The 18,706-nt window shown below is 41.5% G+C and overlaps 2 protein-coding genes across 2 annotated transcripts in view; both read right to left on the bottom strand.

The window, feature by feature from the left end:
* Positions 1–18,706, bottom strand: part of LOC134844447 (double-stranded RNA-specific adenosine deaminase-like) — a 296,612-nt gene that overhangs the window by 10,865 nt on the left and 267,041 nt on the right. The gene's annotated exons all lie outside the window — the stretch shown is intronic.
* Positions 69–6,641, bottom strand: LOC134844451 (lipoyl synthase, mitochondrial-like). Its single transcript, XM_063861146.1, has 2 exons — positions 5,939–6,641; positions 69–544 (listed from the first exon to the last, which is right to left on the bottom strand). The coding sequence occupies exons 1-2, from the start codon at positions 6,613–6,615 to the stop codon at positions 163–165; spliced, it is 1,059 nt and encodes a 352-aa protein (XP_063717216.1). The 5' UTR covers positions 6,616–6,641; the 3' UTR covers positions 69–162.

The raw sequence follows: 18,706 nt of genomic DNA, 5'->3' as shown, positions 1-18,706 counted from the left end.
AAAATTGACTTTACGGTTTTTAAGCCTGGACATTTTCTTGTCTGAAAAGTGGCAGAACAATTAATATCTCCAACACTTCCCTGAGTAAAATTGCTGTACAAAAATACAATTGTATATTTAATGGACCAATCTAAAAATTCTACTCCAAATTTCTAACTCACATCAGGTTGAGAACTGTTGTTTTTCAGTTCGTTTATTCTTTATAATATTTTTCAGGTAGAACTCTCCAGCTCTGTAAGATGATCTGACTAGAGGTCCAGAGACTGTGTACACAAAGCCCAGACTGTCTCCAACTTCTTTCCAATAATCAAATTTAGCAGGAGTCACAAACTCCTCGACTCTCAAATGCCTCTTAGTAGGCTGCATGTATTGACCCAAGGTCAAGCAATCAACACCATTTGACCTCAAGTCTAGCATGGTTTGAAAAACTTCCTCGTCTGCCTCGCCCAAGCCAAGCATGATCGATGTTTTTGTCAGCAAATTAGGATTATTTGAGACCCTCTTTGCTTCTTTTAAAACACCCATAGATTGATCGTAGTTGGCTCTAAAAAAATAGGCCAATTAAACATTCAAAAAACTCACTTGAAGAACTTTCGTTCACTGCAGCTTTTTTGAACCGTAGCAAAACGATGTTTTTGTTGAACTGTTTTTCAAACAAACAGGACCCTTGAAAAATGAAATTAAACACAGAGGCGATACAACTCTTCCGATACAACTCAACATTAAAAAAAAAAAAACCGAAAACCGAAAAAAAAATTTCAAAAAGTAGTTCATATAAGCTTTCATTTGTCTCGATACGAGTTCATTCCAGGCAAAAATGCAAAACACTTGAATTTTAAATCAGCAGCAACGGAACAAAATTTACGAAACGAAACAAAGCCGACAATCTTTGACCAGACAAAAAAATGATTTTATAAAAAAAAGTTTTAAGTCCCATCTTAAACAACAATGGAAAACACTTGCACTTGCAGTTACAATGAAAGTTGTTTACAGCACAGGATAAATAAGTGATGTGACAATTAAGCCAACAACCTTTGAGCTGAAACCAATTGAGCCAAAAAAAAAGATTTTATGAAAAAAAAAATTGAATCTTTCAAGTCACTCCTGAAATTAGAATGAACAACACTTCCATTTGCAACTACAATGAAAATTATCTACAGCACATGTCAAATCCGTTGTGTTAATTTGGAATTTTCAAGAAACTGAGCATGTCAGTCAGCAGCATAGTCAGCAAGTGCTTCAATTGATTTTGTTAAACTAGTTGTTAACCAGAAAAAAGTCTTTATTCCAGTTTGATAATGCTTGATAATCGCAAGCGTAAACACGCAACAAGGGAAAATGAAATATAGACAGCAAATAATTTATGAGTGTGCTCCTGAACTCAAACACAGGCAAAGCTTCGCTTCGCAAACACTGGCGAGGACACGACAAAAAGCAGCTCTAGAAAGTGCAATAAAAATATAAATAAGCCTCAAATTAGAAAAAATTCGGCTATGTCAAGGATTCGATCTGCGACCTACTGCAATCAAGAGATTTTGAGTCTCACGCCTCTAGCCACTCAGCCAGGCAAGCTTAATCACCAAAAAACACTAGTCACGAATGAAGCAGCTACATATGATAATACAATGCCAATGCTGTTCAGCAATAGTGGCACCAAATAGAAATTGACACAATTTTGCAAGTAATAATTTGGAATATAACAAACCGAAGGCATCCGCACTACTTTTGCATATAAAAAATCGCAAAGCAATGGAGCAAAGTCAAGCAACTAATCGAAAGCGCAAAGCGGAAGAATCACAAGCTCAAAGCAACAAAAGACTAAATATCACGAACATTATCTACATAAGCTTTGCAAAAGACAAAATTCTAAGCCGAATGACTTTCACCAAATCAATACGTAACCTGACTAAAGTACAATATCCTGGTCAAACCAGGGACCTCAAGACTGGCCTAGGCTATTCAATCAAGCCTGAATCGCCTCAAATTGCCCAAATTATCACCCAAGCCAACCTCGACGTCCTGTTTCCCGACACAGAAGTAAAAATCGGAGGCAGACAACACAAGACAAACCAACCCAAGAAGAAACAAACTTCCAGCTTTGTTATCTCAAGAGTCAGTGAACAACTCAGCGAAGCTGACATCCAATCTGAACTTGAGGAGATCAACAACATCAAGGTAGCAAAGCTCTTCCGAATCCAAAGCAGAAGCCTAGACAAGCCAACACAACTCATCAGAGTTTTCACAGATGATGACCTCGCCTGCAGAAAGGCAATCGACAATGGGGTCTACATCTGCAACGAACTGAAACGATGCGAAGCATCCAAAACAGAACCACGAGTAACAGTGTTACAAATGCCAAAATTTCGGCCACATGGCCATTAACTGTACCAACCAGCAACGATGCCTCAGATGTGGCGACAACCACGCAGTCAGAGACTGTAAAATTCCAAAGCAGCAAGTTAAATGCATCAACTGCATAGGCGAACACCCGGCGCAGTACAAAGGCTGCCCGGTTTACAAGACAGCTCAAGTCGAAGCCCAAAAAGCACAACCAAAAGTGCAAAGCTACGCTCAAGTAGTCAAACCACAACCAACCACAACCGTAGTCAAACCACAACCAACCACAACCGAAACACAACCAACCATGAGCAAAGAGGACAAACAGCAGTTCATTAAAGAAACTGTTGAAACTACAATAGCCGATCAAGTCGAAAAAGCAGTGCAGAAAGCCATGGACGAAAAGATAACCGATGCAATCACCAAAGCCGTCGCTAAATCATGTGAGAAAATTAACGAAACAGTCAGCAATGCAGTTAAAACACAATTCGAGAAAATAGATTTCACTGAACTGTTAACATCAAATATCAAAGCAAAACAAAATACAAAAACACACAGAGAAGCAAGCAGCAGCAGACATAGTAACTCCCGAAATCAAAACAACAACAATAAACCAAAATGAATAGACTCAAGATAGCACAACTCAACTGCAGAAGTATAAACAAGCACAAACTGGAGATCCAAGATCTTCTAGCGAAACACAACATCACTATACTCTGCTTCAACGAAACAAAAACCAAATATCCACCAAAACTACAAAACTTTAACCTTGCAGCAGCAATCTGTGACAGTGTCACAGGCTCGGCAATTTACATCAGAGACAACATACAGTACCAAGTACCGGAACAAGCACAACACATAAACCAAAACCACAGAGAATGCAGAAAAGTATGCGAGACGATCAAGATCAACACAATGGGTATCACTGTAACAAGTGTTTACCTTAGCCCAAACGCAGAGATAGAGAACGTGACTTTCAATGGAAAAGATCCAAAACACATCATCGTTGGAGACTTCAACGCACAGATCAAATCTGTCGACCCAAAAGCAAGAGCAACCAACAGCAACGGAAGAGTTGTAGACGCTCTCATGCACAACTACTTCATCTTGAACGGTTCCGAACCAACACACCAAAGTAACTCAGACCTAGACTTACACTTTGCATCACCAAAAATGGCTTGCCTATGCACGAACTTTGAAGTGTCAGACACAACACCAAGCGATCACTACATGACAATTGCAGAGTACGAACTAACTGTTCCAAAGAGAACATGCACAAAACCAAACTGGCGAAAATTCAGAGGCACAGTAACGAACTACAAGTTCAACCCTGACTCAATCAAAACTGACGAAGGTCTAGCTCGAGAAGCTGACCAGATAGCCAAACACATTGACAAGTGCTACCAAGGCAGCCTAAAAGAACACAAGCACCAATTCACGAACCCACAACTAGTCGAACTAGTCAGAAACAAATACAAACTTGAACGACAAAAACAAAAGATGAGACGATATGACCAACAAGACACCAGTGACTACAAAGACCTGTGTACAAAGCTAAACAAAACAAAGAAAGACATCAGACAGCTAAAACAGACAGTAGAAGGAGAAGACCAACTCAAACTACTCAGTGAAATGAACAAAGGACCAACACAACAGAATTTCTGGAAAGCAGTAAAAAAGCTCACAGGCACAAGACTTGAACGAACCAGTAAGCTGAAAATGAAAAATCAAGACGCTGCGAACCACTTCGCTAAGATGCTCAAAGCAAACATGACGACAAATATAACAAACTCTCAGGCAGCTCTAACGCATGAACAGGAAGTACATGACAAGGTGTCCCAGGCGAAAATCCAAGATTTTCAACTGGAACAGACAGGTTTTGCACAAACAGAGATTAGCTTAAAGCAACTCAAAGACGTGATCAAGCACAGAAAGAACACTGCCCCAGGACAAGACAAAGTTAGCTACAAAGCGATGAAAAACCTGCCCAACAACGTACTAGAAGTACTAAGACAAATCATAGTACAATCGCTGAGAAGTGGCTACGTTCCTCTAGGCTGGAAACAAGCGACAGTATCAATGTTACCAAAACCCGAGAAAGACCACAAAGATCCCATGAACTATAGACCACTCTCACTTACAAGCTGTATCGGGAAGATCTGCGAGTGTTTTGTCAAAGAGCGGCTGCTAGTACACTGCGAAGATCACGACATCTTCGGACACTTTCAAAGTGCATACCGAAGCGAACGATGCACCACCGACAATTTACTCTGTCTAACAGAGACAATCTATAATGAGAATCACTGAAAGCAACCCGTTGCAGCAGCATTTCTGGACGTGCAACGAGCTTTTGACTCTGTCTGGCACGAAGGCTTATACTACAGACTACTAGAAATCAACTGTCCGAAGTGGATTGTAAAATGGACCAAGAGTTTTCTGACAGACCGAGAGTTAACAGTAGTATACCACCAAGCCAAAGCCGACAGTTTCACACCCAGTGCAGGAGTACCACAAGGAAGTGTAATCAGTCCAATTCTTTTCAACATCTATGTAAGCAAACCAGATGCATGTCTAACAACAATATCACAATATGCCGACGACATAGCAATTTACACAAGTTCAAATACAAGCAAGAATGCAACACACAGACTACAAGGTGGCCTAAACAAACTTGAAGCATGGTGCCAGAAATGGAAGATAGACGTGAACCCGGAGAAGACGAACTTTATACTTTTTACAAGACACAAGAAGAATGACTGCAAATTAATGCTACAGAACGAAGAGATCGAACCATCAACAACCACTAAATTTCTGGGAATTACATTAAATGACAACCTGACATGGAAAGACTATCTACAAAAAATTGAAGACAAATCGACAAGGAAAATCAATTTTCTACTAGTACTACGAGCCAAAGGCATCAAATCCAAAGTCTTAAAGTTTTTGTACCAATCAACAATTCTACCAGTATTCACATACGCATCACCTTCGTGGGCAAACGCATCTACAAGGCACTTACAAAGCTTACAGAACAGAGCACTAAAAATAGCCTACATCTACCAGTAACAACACCAACAGACGAAGTACATAAAATCACCAGGATGAAGACGATTCAAGAAGAACTAACAAGACTAAACTCAAATTACCTCAAAAGAGCTGCACAGACAAACCCCAAGATACAAGAACTAATCCGAGACACTCTACAACAATCAACAGACACATACGCACACAGACTCACACCAATACAAGCAATTTTCCAACAACACCTTTCGGCAATATGAACAACACCCGGAAGTTAACAGCTTAAAGAGCAGCTGCTCTGCTTCAGAAGCTTAATTGGTCACAGACCAACACATACTTATCATTGCATATAACAAATCGCAAAGCACAAAGCCACATTATGTATAAATTATGCATTTCAAAAAATTGCGAGATAAATTGAGTTAGAAAAATTCTGAAATCGAGGTTGTTCTGAAATGGTGCAATTCGTTTAAAAAAATAGTCAAACTTTCATTCAAACACTTATTCAGATTCGTTGAGAGAAAAAAAAACAATTATTTAGCATTAACTAAAGCTAGCAAAAAATCTGTTTTGTACAAACCTTGGATCTCTCACTCGTTTCTGTAGAGACTTTACAGTCTCAATATTATGAGCGAACACATCCAAACCACTATTTACAACCCTTTCCACGCACTTCCAGTCGCCTCTGAAATCCGGACTTAGACATTCGACCAACATTCTAGGCGAAAACTCTTTGATCTTTTCAATCGTTGTCCCTATATGGTCAGAACCCTGGTCTTCCAAGTCATCTCTGTCAACTGATGTCAAAACTATGTAGTCGACGCCCCATTTGGAAATCGCATAGGCTGTGTTTTCGGGCTCATGGGGATCTGGAGGCGGCGGCGCTTTTGCGGTTTTCACCGAACAAAACCGACACCCTCTCGTGCATGTGTCTCCGAGAATCATAATAGTCGCAGTTGATACATGACTATCGCCTCCACCCCAACATTCGCCAATATTCGGACACTTTGCTTCTTGGCATACAGTTGCGAGGTTCAAATTTTTCAATGACTCCTTAATCTTTTTATAATTGTTTCCATTAGGGATCTGCGTTTTAAGCCAGTACGGAATTCGAAGTCTTTCTGCAGAGGTGGATCTTGACAATGGTGACTTCCACTCGCTGTCCGTTGACGACCCTTTTATGAAATCTTCTAGACCTGGTCCTGTGGTGAACCTATTGGTAGAAGCAGACCGCAAAATAATTCGGCTTGAAATCATGGCACAAATCACTTTTTATCTCATAGGTGTCTGAAAGAAAATTTGCCCTGAAAACGAGATCTAAACTACTCATAATAGATTCCACAGCAATTACTTATTATTTCTAGACAAATATGTACAAATACTTACAATAAAAGTATGGACAAAAAACTTTTACCACACTATCTCTGAGAAATCAAAGATTCTGGTTTATTTCTGAAAACTTCACTCAAGATTGCTTTAAACTCATTGAAACCTTAAAACATGAGATTGCTTAAAATTCAATAACTCATTTATTTAAAATTAATTCTCATCTAATTCTAAGTTTCGCTATTAAAAAATTGATAGTTTTTCTTATTTCTTTTTCGGAGGTGGCAACTGGGACTTCTCGATTTTGTCCAAAAATTTGAAACCGTAAGTCTTCGCTTTTAGTGCAACATAAACACCCATTCTTGCGATGTATCTAATGACAGGTGTACGAGACAGCCTATCTATGTTTTGTGGCTCATTTATGGTTCGATACAGAATTGCTCTCAGAAAACCCAGAACCATAACTGTCTGAAATAAAACAAATAATTGTTTCAAAGAGCATTTTCACACAAATTGTGCAAAGAAAAGCAGTCATTTTAAGCTTAGTAGTTTCATGGCATGAAATTTCAATGATGAGATGTAATGAAAAAGAACGATAAAAGAACGGTAACTTCACAGCTAAATTGTTTTGATTGTTACAACTTGTTCAAAGCTAAATTTGACTTTAAGACACGTAGGGCAGTTTAAGGTCGAAGGTCTAAGCTTTCGCGATCAATATTGAGATTAACAACAAGTCAGCTTCCCCCCCACCCCACAAAACTTCTTTATACCCCCCCCCCCAAAAAAAAAACTTCTTTATCAAGTAGGACTTCTTGAAGCACCCAACCCTTCCACCGTCGCATCAACCACGACATATCCGCCCATCAAGCAGGACGTTCCGACGTATCGCAAAGGACATGCACATAAAGCAGGACTTTTGCATCAGAGAAGAATCTACACGACGGTCTACATATTACAAAACAATTTCCCAAAACCCAGTCGTGCAACATTTCAACAATAGTAATCAAATCAAAAAATCCCAGTCTTGCTACAACATTTCTCAACGCTACAATTTGGTACACAAACTGAATATCGTACATTCTTCGAATTTGTAAAAGCAAATGTCATGAAGATTCTTTAATTAATCGGGATAACCTTGGTACCTTCAACCATTAATATCCGCTGAACAGTCATTCGAATCAGAATCACGAGCGTGTCAACAAAAAAAACAGATATTTACGTTTTTTTCATATTTTTTTCTTGTGCAACTTCTAAGATAGTTAATTATAACCCTCTTATGGTTTAAAAACTCTTCGTAGCAGTTCCGGAGCTTCGCATCACTTCCCGTACCACAAAAATATTATTGCAAGCTACCATATAGGAAAGGAAAAAAAGACCGTCTATCTGCTAGATAGATTTCTGGATACATATTTGGACACTAACAAGCTTTTGACCTTAGAAGATCTTTATATTTCAAAAAGAACTACCCTCAACACGCGCGAGGAGTACGAGTATGAGTGCTCAAGTTTTTGTAGTTCTGGAGATATGTCACTTTTTTTTTGGGAGTTTCAATTTGAAGTTCCCAACCCTGTAGTTGGGTGCTGTGAGTACTCTCACAAGTTGCAAATCTTGGGTGCAAATGCGACTGCTCCTTTTCTTTTAGTTTCCGAGATATGGCGTGTTTGTCATTTTAAAAATTTTCAACGAACTTGGATTAAAAAAATCACAAAATTGTATGGTTTTTCAAATTTTGAATTAAAAAAACTTGAATAACTTTACAAAATTTGAAATTACCAACCCTGTAATTGGGTGCTGTCAGAGTACTTTCAAAGGATGCAAATTTTATTTCTTATATCTGCGGTTTTGTGATTTATCATAAATTCGAAGCACCGAAGGTGCGTTACACGCTTGTATTGTTGCAAGCTACCATATAGGAAAGGAAAAAAAGACCGTCTATCTGCTAGATAGATTTCTGGATACATTTTTGGACACTAACAAGCTTTTGACCTAATATCTTTATATTTCAAGAAGAAATGCCCTCAACACTCGCGAGGAGTACGAGTACCGATAGTGGTACCCTGCAGTCAAGTTGTGAGGTTTTCAAGTCTGTTCGTTTTAGTCATATGATTAACTCCGTTCTTATTTGTCCTACTATCCGTTAAAAACTCCTTTTGTAGCATCACCGGAGCTTCGCATCACTTGCAATACCACATAAACATAACATTGCAAGCTAGCAGATATAGTGATGAAATTCGGCAGATCAATGTAAAACAAATTCCAGAAACGTTTTCGACAAAAAAGGCATCATCAGCTTATCTAAAAAAACAAATCACCTGTAAAACCGGAATGGATGTCAAAAATTACAAAAAAAATATAAAAAAATCACAATAAAAAAGAGTATTAAAATAGCGCCAAATAAGAACGGAGTTAATCATGTGACTAAAACGAACAGACTTAAAAACCTCATAACTTGACTGCAGGGTGCCACTATCGGTACTCGTACTCCTTGCGCGTGTTGAGGGCAGTTCTTCTTGAAATATAACGATCTTCTTAGGTCAAAAGCTTGTTAGTGTCCAAATATGTATCCAGAAATCTATCTAGCAGATAGACGGTCTTGTTTTCCTTTCCTATATGGTAGCTTGCAATAATACCAGCGTGTAACGCACCTTCGGTGCTTCGAATTGAAATTATGATAGATCACAAAAGCGCAGATATAGAAAATACAATTTGCATCCTTTGAATGTACTCTGACAGCACCCAATTACAGGGTTGGTAATTTCAAATTTTGTAAAGTTATTCAAGTTTTTTTAATTCAAAATTTGAAAAACCATACAATTTTGTGATTTTTTTTATATCTAAGTTCGTTGAAAGTTTTTAAAATGACAGAACAACGCCATTTCTCGGAAACTAAAAGCAAAGGAGCAGTCGCATTTGCACCCAAGATTTGCAACTTCTGAGAGTACTCACAGCACCCAACTACAGGGTTGGGAACTTCAAATTGAAATTCTCTATTTTTTTTAAAGTGACATATCTCCAGAACTACAAAAACTTGAGCACTCATATTTGGAGGCAAAATTGCAACCCCTGAGAGTACTCTGACAGCCTCTGACATCAGATTAGGAATTCCAATTTTTGAAGGAAAAAATTAACTAAGTTTTCTGAACACTTTTTTGACAAGAAAAACACAAAAAACGTTATATCTTGAAAGCTACCAGAATTTAAGCACTCGCAGTTCCAGGAAAAACTCGTAACCCCTAGTAGCGCCCTGACAAAACCTCAATACAGAGATAGGAACTGAAAACTTTTATATCTAAATTCTTTGAACATTTAAAAAAAAAAGACATTACAAACGTCACATCTCGGAAACTAAAAACATTTGAGCAGTCCCAGTGGATGCAAAATCTGCAACATGAAACTCCTGAGAATACTCTAACAGTACCCAACTACAAGGTTGAGAATTTCAATACTTTTAAAAAATTATTCATATTTATATTAAATTTTTAAAGTTTTTAAAATCTAAGTTTTCTGAAAAAACAAAAAAAAAACAGCAAACACGTCATATCTCGAAAACTACAAAGATTTGAGCAGTCATTTGGATGCAAGTTTTGCAATCCCTCAGATTACCCTCACAGTTTCACACTGCAGGATTGAGATCTTCAAACTTTTTAAAAAATTTTAAATCTAAGTTTTTGGAAAATTTTCAACAAATTCTAAAAACCGTCATATCTCGAAAACTACAAGGATTTGAGAACTGACATTTGGAGGCAGGATTCGCAAACCCTCAGAGTACCCTGGCAACACCCAAATACAGTGATGAGAATTTCAAATTTTGTAAAGATTTCAAAATGTAAGGTTTCTAGAGATTTCTGAAAAATCTCGAAAACTGCCGTATCTCGTAAACTTAAAGGATTTGGTTATTCATATATGGAAGCCAAAACCGCAACACCAGGGGAAGTCCTGACAGCATCCCAATATTGGGTTGCTAATTTCAAATTTGGTGAAATAAACACTGAATTCAAACTCGAAAAAAATCTTAACCATTGCAATATACGATATAGCTTAAACATGCAAAAATAATACGTTGAAAAAGCTTAAACATGGCGAGATAGTGAAGCCCGGATTTAAATATATAATAGATAGAAAATAGATAAATTTTTGAGGTACGGGAAGTGATGCGAAGACCCGGCGCTGCTACGAAAGGAGTTTTTAAATCTTGGAGGGTTATAATTAACCATCTTAGAAGTTGTACAAAAAATTATCAAAAGACGTAAACTTCAGTCTTTTTTTGTTTCTAGCGGCTTAGAGAGTTCATCGTCCATGTATTGCCAGTTCGCACACTTTAGGTCGGCCTCGCTTGGAACCACATTTTTCTGTTTTTGCATTTTAATTTAATTGCGTTTTACTGGCCGGTCATAAAACACAAAAACTGCATTTTCCGATGTTCAAGCTTAGGCGGTACTACCTAATTGTTTTCGACGAAATTTCTATAATCTTAGAACTAAACGTTTTCGCCGTTCTGCTCTAGCTGTTTCATTATCTCTGAAATGTTTGCACAAAAAGAGGCGAGGCTTCAGAATCGTCTTGTTGTTTAACTATGTGTACTGTAAGCGCAAGGGGGTGCACTTAAATAATACTGGACAACCAAAAACCACATGATTTATCAAAACTTCTCTGTTTAGAAAGTTAAATTTGAAATGGTAAAGGCATTCTCAAATTCCAAATTTTAGAAAAAATGTGCATGGTTATCCGTTGCGCTGAATTAATTTTTGGAGCGGAGGTGAAGCTAACTTTGTTTCTCATTTAAAGCCACACCCCACCCGCAGATCCTCGAAAAAAATTTAGACTCAAAGAGGGCCTTGCTTCCAGTACATTTTGACACGAGGCATCTAAGCGTGTTCCTTTAGGCAATTGGTCTCAACCCTCCGGTCATCTTCAAGAGGGCCATAAGCTTGGCGCCTAAAAAAAATTTAATCAAAATATCAGGTAATTTGCCATCTTCAATAAAGTTCATCAAATATTTAGGAGATATCACAAAATTGAGTCTTGCACTGCCATGTAACAAGATCCTCAAAAAATGTGGAATCTATCGTAAAATCCTTTGATCTAATCAGTTTTGAAAGGGCATCATTGGAAGTTTTGAAAGAGATTCAGATTAAAAAAATTTTTTTCGTGGAATTGGAGCCGCTGAGTCAGCTTAGACAACAATTTTTGATAGTTATTAATTTAAAAAGCGGACACACGCGGACACAGTCTAACAGAGGTGTCCGCGTGTGTTAGTTGCGTGTTCTTATTGAAGAAACGTAACCCGTATCGATATTAATTGAAAAGGACTTAAACACTTGTCATCTTCTTTTATCATTATCACTTCCATATCTAGAAAATTCCAAGGATTTTGACTGGAATACATGATGAAGGGACTCATGACTGTAACCTCGGTTACTATGATACTTTTGACCTTCTGATTATCTTAAAAATAAAATTAAAAAAGGATCAGTTTTGTCAACCAAATCAGGAAACTTCATCCATCTTTTTGTAACATTCGCCCGGAAGATACATATCGACGGATAACAAAACTAAGTCTTAAGACGACTGGCTAGCGTCTAAACAGAGCTTTGCATGTTTTTCACCGTCTCTACCAAGCCAGTACTTTTCGGTGGTCTTTCTTAGCCTAATTGTTGTGATAAACTTATTAAATAGTTTCAGAGAGTGATGAAACACTAGTTGCCATTCTTTGGGCACTGACTACTAACTTCAGCATATTATCCTTGACACCAACAGCACCATTATTCCTGGCATTTTCCTGGCTTCACACAATGTCAACACCAATGCTTCTGATGCTGCCCGACGACTTCACGAAACTCAATCCCGAACAAAAAGATAAATACTACGTTCAAATATATAACCTTGTCAATGTACTAGCAACATCCAGTAATCCTCCAAACAGTAATCAAAACGCAAAAGGACTCAGAGCACCTATTGATTTTGCTGCCAAAGTAATCCCCACTGATACTCAAAACTTGATTATTGGTTCGAGTTTTTTAGCGGAGTTTGACACGAAGGAGCTGCCCAAAGACGTGGCCGTTCATTCTTACCGCGGGTCATTTTGCAGCGAGAAACAATCAGTTGTGAAAAAGTACGACGATACTGAGCTGAAATCAGTAACCTTCCAGGACGGCACCAATTCACTCACAAGGGAACTACACAAACCTGTAGATGATTGTAACATTCGTCTACTGTAGTCACACATGAGGCTTAAGAAAAATAGGCCCTATAACCACTGGCTCAAGGGTCAGGGACACTATCTCTTGTGTTTTTCCACCTCAAGAACGGTCGGAGCCAGTTCGGTTCGCTTGTGACATGAGACTACGGCCCGTTACAGCTTAAAGGCTACTACTAAAATATCCCCCCACTCTAGAATTAGAAACGTCCCCATACTTAGGTCTCTAGATACCCAAAATACATGAACGCCGTTAAAAACCGGGTTGGAACAATCCGTTAAGTTACTTTTTATTAGACAGTGTAACTTTGATCCATTTCAGATGGATCAACCTAAAACTCGCCTTACCTCAACATAACAATTATAAAACACATTCTAGGAATTTAAATTAAGTACTCACATTGTAGCACGCTCAAGAGCCAGGAAGTAAATAAGTCGGTAAGCAACTCAAGAATTAATATAGTAACTAAAATGAGTTTAATGTCAGTCAGTTTTAACAACAAGAACAAGTTTTTACTCTAGACTGCAAGTTCTCGTGAACCATTGGGACACTCTAGCTGTCCACCTTTCCACCGAAGGTTCACTCTGGTCCAGTCAATAATAGTATTCCAATCGTAATAATCCAACTCGTGGGAACGCTCTCGTCTCTGTTTCAGATGGGACAGCTCTACTCTAGGTTATTATTGCTTTTGAAATTGCGAATAGCAATTTCCCACCGATTTTTCTAGCAACTTTCCCGCGATTGTTACTCAATTGTTCTAATATTGTTCTAACTTCTTTTTCTGATTTTCAGTTCTCGCGAGAAAATCGTGCATGACAGGTTCCATTCGAAATTTTGAAAAATTAAATTTCACTCCGAAATCAAGTGTTTTTTGCTCCTCTCAAGGTCAAACTTCCAAATATGACCGACTGGCACATACTCCCCGGACTCGAGATCGATGTCCTCATCGCGCGCTGTCTTCTGCCAGTGAGTCCCAGAAAAACCGAGTGTTGCTCAAGATACAGTGCCAGTGGTCATTTACAGAAGTTTGCAGCAGATTTAAGCTTATCTACACCCCAAAATTCACAGCCATTTAAAATTTTCACACTATTGCTAAACAGCAACCAAAATCTGCATACACCTGCACCCTTGAATTTTCGCTTTTCAAGCCAATCATTTCAAAATCTCTTTTGTCCTATTCAATCAGGAAATTGTCATGCAGCATTTTGATTTATATAATAAATATAGTATATTAGTAACAATATTTGCTTTGTTAAAATTTCTTTTTCGTGAATCCAAGTTTCACTCGGATCCACGCTCAAGCCCCCCTTCCCTCTCAAGACTCAAGATCCATCCGATTTGCCCATTCATCTCGTACTCTTCGCCTTGGAGGTACTGCATCCTGAAGTGCTAGATGCGGCAAACTGTCTCAACAGTTCCTCTTCATCATCGGAACTAATCGCAATCTCCTCCCAAGCCTTCAGCTGTTCATAGGATCGCATCCATTCTCTCTGCTCCTGCAATCTCTTTGCTTGGTTGGGTAGTGCCTTCACCCTAGCTTCTCGGTTCAAGCAAAAGGAGTTGTGCAGGCTCAAGCTCACGTTCTTCGCCAGGTCTTCCTCTAGTATCGACTCCCTCGCTTTGGTATTGTCTCTAGACATCTTACCCACTCTTTTCCATCCTGTCGTGATCGCATTACGATGGGTTAGCAGGGGTCTCTTGAAAGCTTCCGGCCCAATCTCGGCCTGGAACTGTCGATACTCTTTTTGATGTTTTCTCATGTGATCTTTCGTTGTCATGTACAACCAAGACGTCAGTGTCGCCCGAAACCATGGAAAGTACCTCAAGCGACTCCATACGTGCCTGACTTCCGTCGGTATGGCGAATACTTTGCACGCAGTCTCAAACAACTCGAGTCTCCTGCTGTAGTCTATCGCGTATATTGACTCAGCCGTTGGCGTCGTCGCCTCCCGATACTTCGTTATATTCTCTTCTATCCACCTCAGAGCTAACATCGTACTCACTACTAAGAGCGTCACCTTCTGCCGGTGATCCGGTAGTCCGATCGACCGAATCTCTTCCACATCCCACACCAGGCAAAGGTTCTTGTGATCTGGATACCACACCGTTTGTGCCAAACAGTGGCATGGGCATTCCCCATGAGAGATCTCAATGCTCCTGAGATTACGCTCCCCTGAGGCTTCCAAGAGAGGCTCAAGCTCCATCATTTTCTCGTGCATCGTGTCGTTGTCTTCCAGGTTCGGAGTACTTCCCACAGGTTTCCCGATCACGTTTTGTCTCTCGTGATCGCTCGTGTTTTCTCTTTCCAACTTCAGAAGATCTTCTCCCCAGATTTCGCTTAAGTCATCTCTCAATTCTTTTGGTACTGTCCCTTTGATTTTTCTCAACAACTTGTGCGAGTGATGCGACATCCGAGCCAACCTCACACACTTGGGCACTGAGAAGGCCTTGTCCACCAGTATTCTCTGGCTGGACACTTCCACCATCGCCATGTGTAGCGGGTAGTGACTTCCGCACAAGTTGGCCATCATTGACCCTATCAGCGATTTCGCGTTCAATGGCAAGCCATAAGCTTCGCTCATGGGAAATCCCATTTCCGCCTCAAGACCAACCTTCCAGCTCCGGATGTGTTTTTGAGTCACCTGCAACACCCCGGGCCATGATTCTACGCTCAACGCCGTCACTAAATGATGTTCAGACTCCAGTCTCTCCAGTGCCTGCAGACCACACATTCTCGAGAAGAATCCGAGAGCTGTCGCTATATTCACCGTGGTTCTCGCGTAACATTCCGCTATTATTTGCACTTCACTTTTCTCCCTTTCTGTGATGTCTTCGAACCAAGTGACCAGGTCTTCTTTTTGAAACGACAGTATTCTGACGCATGACCGTCCATCGCAGATGTGCTCTCCGTTCCCACACGTCGAATCCAGACAGCTACCCGGCTCCAATTTCTTTGCTGACCCGGGGTCGCTCGTCCTTTCGCTTGGCTCTTGCATCTGGGGCGTGATTAGCTTATGTAGCACACTCAACTTCGCCAGATCTTCATCTTCCGTTGGTGCTAACCTCACTCGCTCTGTGGTTTCCTCGATTAGACTTGCATGTGGATGTGGACACCAGGAGGGTCTTAGTAGCTTCCATATCACTCCCAAGTTCGTGGTTAACAAGCCATTTCCACCGCCCATGTTCACTTCAACTCTCTTGTTTGAGCGCGGTATGCTTATCACCTCTGGTGTTTTCTCAAGAATCAGGCCCAGGCTCGGCCCCTCTTTTTCCACCGCGTCTATTTCCATTATTTTTTCTGACCAAAACTTCAGTAGCTCTGCTACCTCATGGTTTCTGTGGGCTCCTCCAGCTTTGGTGTCAGGAATGGCCACCAGCCATTCTCTTGAGTCAAGCGATATTTCATCGATTCTAACTGTTTCTCCGTCTCGACCACATTTCTTCTCTCGTTGCTGGGACCTCTAGACCTGCTGGTGGAATTTGCGACTTTCACATCCATACTCCGGAACCACAGGCTGGCCGTCAACTGGTTTATCGCCGGGTGGTCGTCCCCGATGACTGGGCTGAACTTGAGTTGTCTAGCAAAGTTCGATATCTCTAGCAAGAGTACCTCATCCAATACAATCAGGACGTCGGCCAGTCCGTAAAAGCCCCTCAGTGCATGAGATATGTCAGCCCATGCAGCCGGCAATTCTGATTTGTAAAGCCTCAAGTTCAATGGCTCCAGCTCTCGATTGGGGGCTGCCATCAGAATCCGCCATTCACTCCCTTCTGCTATCAGGATCAAGACCGCGTACACGAATTGTAGGGCGGGTGGCATATTTGCGTATCCTGGGGATGTGGTAAACACCACCTTCGTCTTGGACCCAAATCTCGAGGCTACGTTCTCTTGTACCTCATTCATCGCCGCAAATAACGCCTGAATAGCCTCCCATATCTTCTTTGATGTCGGAATCTCCTTGCCCTTCAGTTGCTCAAGAAGTCCCATCGCGTGCAGGTGATCATTCATTCCTGCAAACATTAGCAGCTCAGGTTCACAGGGCATCTCCGACTTTATTGCCACCACTAGAGTCAACATCTGGTTCAATTCGGCTCCTGGCAAGGAGTATACCAGAGTCTCCGGCCAGAACAACTTGGGAGACGTTCCTTCGAAGTCCGATCCCGCCACAATGACTACTCTTGCAGCAGCTGGATCTGCTCTATCATAAACTGCCAGAGTTTTGGCCAGTTGGGTGCCACCACAGGGCTTCTCGTACCTGGGATCTTCTGCCAACTTCGGACCTTCGTAAGCGGCATCAGGCAATTCCATTCCCCCCGGATTGAGTAGCTTGTCTACCACCTTCAACTGCGCCGGGGTTGCCAACCTGATCCTAGCGATGCCAGTTCGGTGCTTGGGAGGTTCTGTTATAAGTCCAGGACCCCCCAACAGTTTGAGAGGCCTGTAGTTAATGGGTCCCATGATCGTTTTTGTGGGAATTCCAGTCAGGTCTGTGGTCTCCATTAACTTCGCTCTCGAGAAGTGCGCTTCGTGAGCTTTCAACCAGTCTATGCAATGATGTCTATTCAAATCCTCGTGCGACACTCGTTCGATCCCCAGGGTTTCCGCCAATTCTCGTCTGCATTCCAAACTCTCTAGATCCAGTTCCTTCACCTTCTCAGGATATCTCAAGCGGGCAGTCTCCATAGACTTCTTTTCTCTCCTGCCATCTGCCACCACCACAGAGGACATCGCCGAGCCCGGAGGTGTTGATGACTCTACCTCCTCCGACTCCATTGGCGTGGCACTCTGCAATCGGGTCTGATTGCTCCTTGAACTGTCTCTAGTATCAACTCTCGCTCCCAAGCGACCAGCCAAGGCCCTCGAGGCAAGGAATGGTGGGTTGGGAGGTGGTCCTAAAGTGAATTGGGCTGTCTCCAGCAGGTCCGCCTCTAGCGTGTTAATGTGTTCCTGGAAGACGTCGTTCAGCCACTCCGCTCCCCTTGGCCTATCGAAATGGATTCCATCTTTTGAGGTGTCTTCAGGGAATCCCTTTTTCTCCATACGTTCTGCTATGTCCAACAGCCTGAGAGGAAGCACACTCTTCCGGTGTATGTCTCGGATCATCTTGTTCAGGCTCCGCACCTTCTGGTTCATCTCTAGGGCGTGCTGATCAAACATCATGTTGTAGGGGACCGTGCATACCGTCAGCAGGATGGGGTCCATCTGGATCCTCAGTTCCTCAAGAAGGCAGCTCATCTTGTCGCACAGCCTCGCTACTTTCCTCGCTTCTCCCCTTGACACGTCGTTGGTCCCAACCATCAGGGTCACTGTGTAAACCTTGGTCATCCCTAGCATGTCCAGGGTTGCCAACATCTGTGGCGTGGCAGCTCCAGCGAAACTCAAGACTCCTGTCTGCCAATGGGACCGTATCTGGGTCAACACCCGCACCAGGCTATCCCCTATAATTAGGTGAACCGCACCCTCTGGCACACGAGGTGGCGCTAGATACTCCACCCAGGCTGCGTCATGGAAGCAGTCCCTCCTGGCTCCCTGTTCCGCACTCCAGTCCAGCCGATTGTGCCTGTGGTAGTTCCCTTCTGTATTCTTCTTATAGCTTGCGATCACGACATTCCTGACCGGCTGTTCCCTCCAAGTTGGGGGAAGCTCTGGCCTTGTCGATCTTTCACGACTCTGCTGCTGCAATTTCTCGCCTAGCTCCTTCAGGCGCGATGAGGCGCCACTCACCTGACTGCCACTCGAGGTCGAGGTTGGGGTATATCCTGGTAACACCACATCCATCAGAGGACGTACAGGTTGTGTCTCTAGGTTGCGCAAGGAAGGCGTC

The sequence above is a fragment of the Symsagittifera roscoffensis genome, chromosome 4, assembly GCF_963678635.1.
Source record: "Symsagittifera roscoffensis chromosome 4, txSymRosc1.1, whole genome shotgun sequence".
Classification (NCBI taxonomy): Eukaryota; Metazoa; Xenacoelomorpha; order Acoela; family Convolutidae; genus Symsagittifera; species Symsagittifera roscoffensis.
This window is presented reverse-complemented; position numbering and strand designations above follow the sequence as displayed.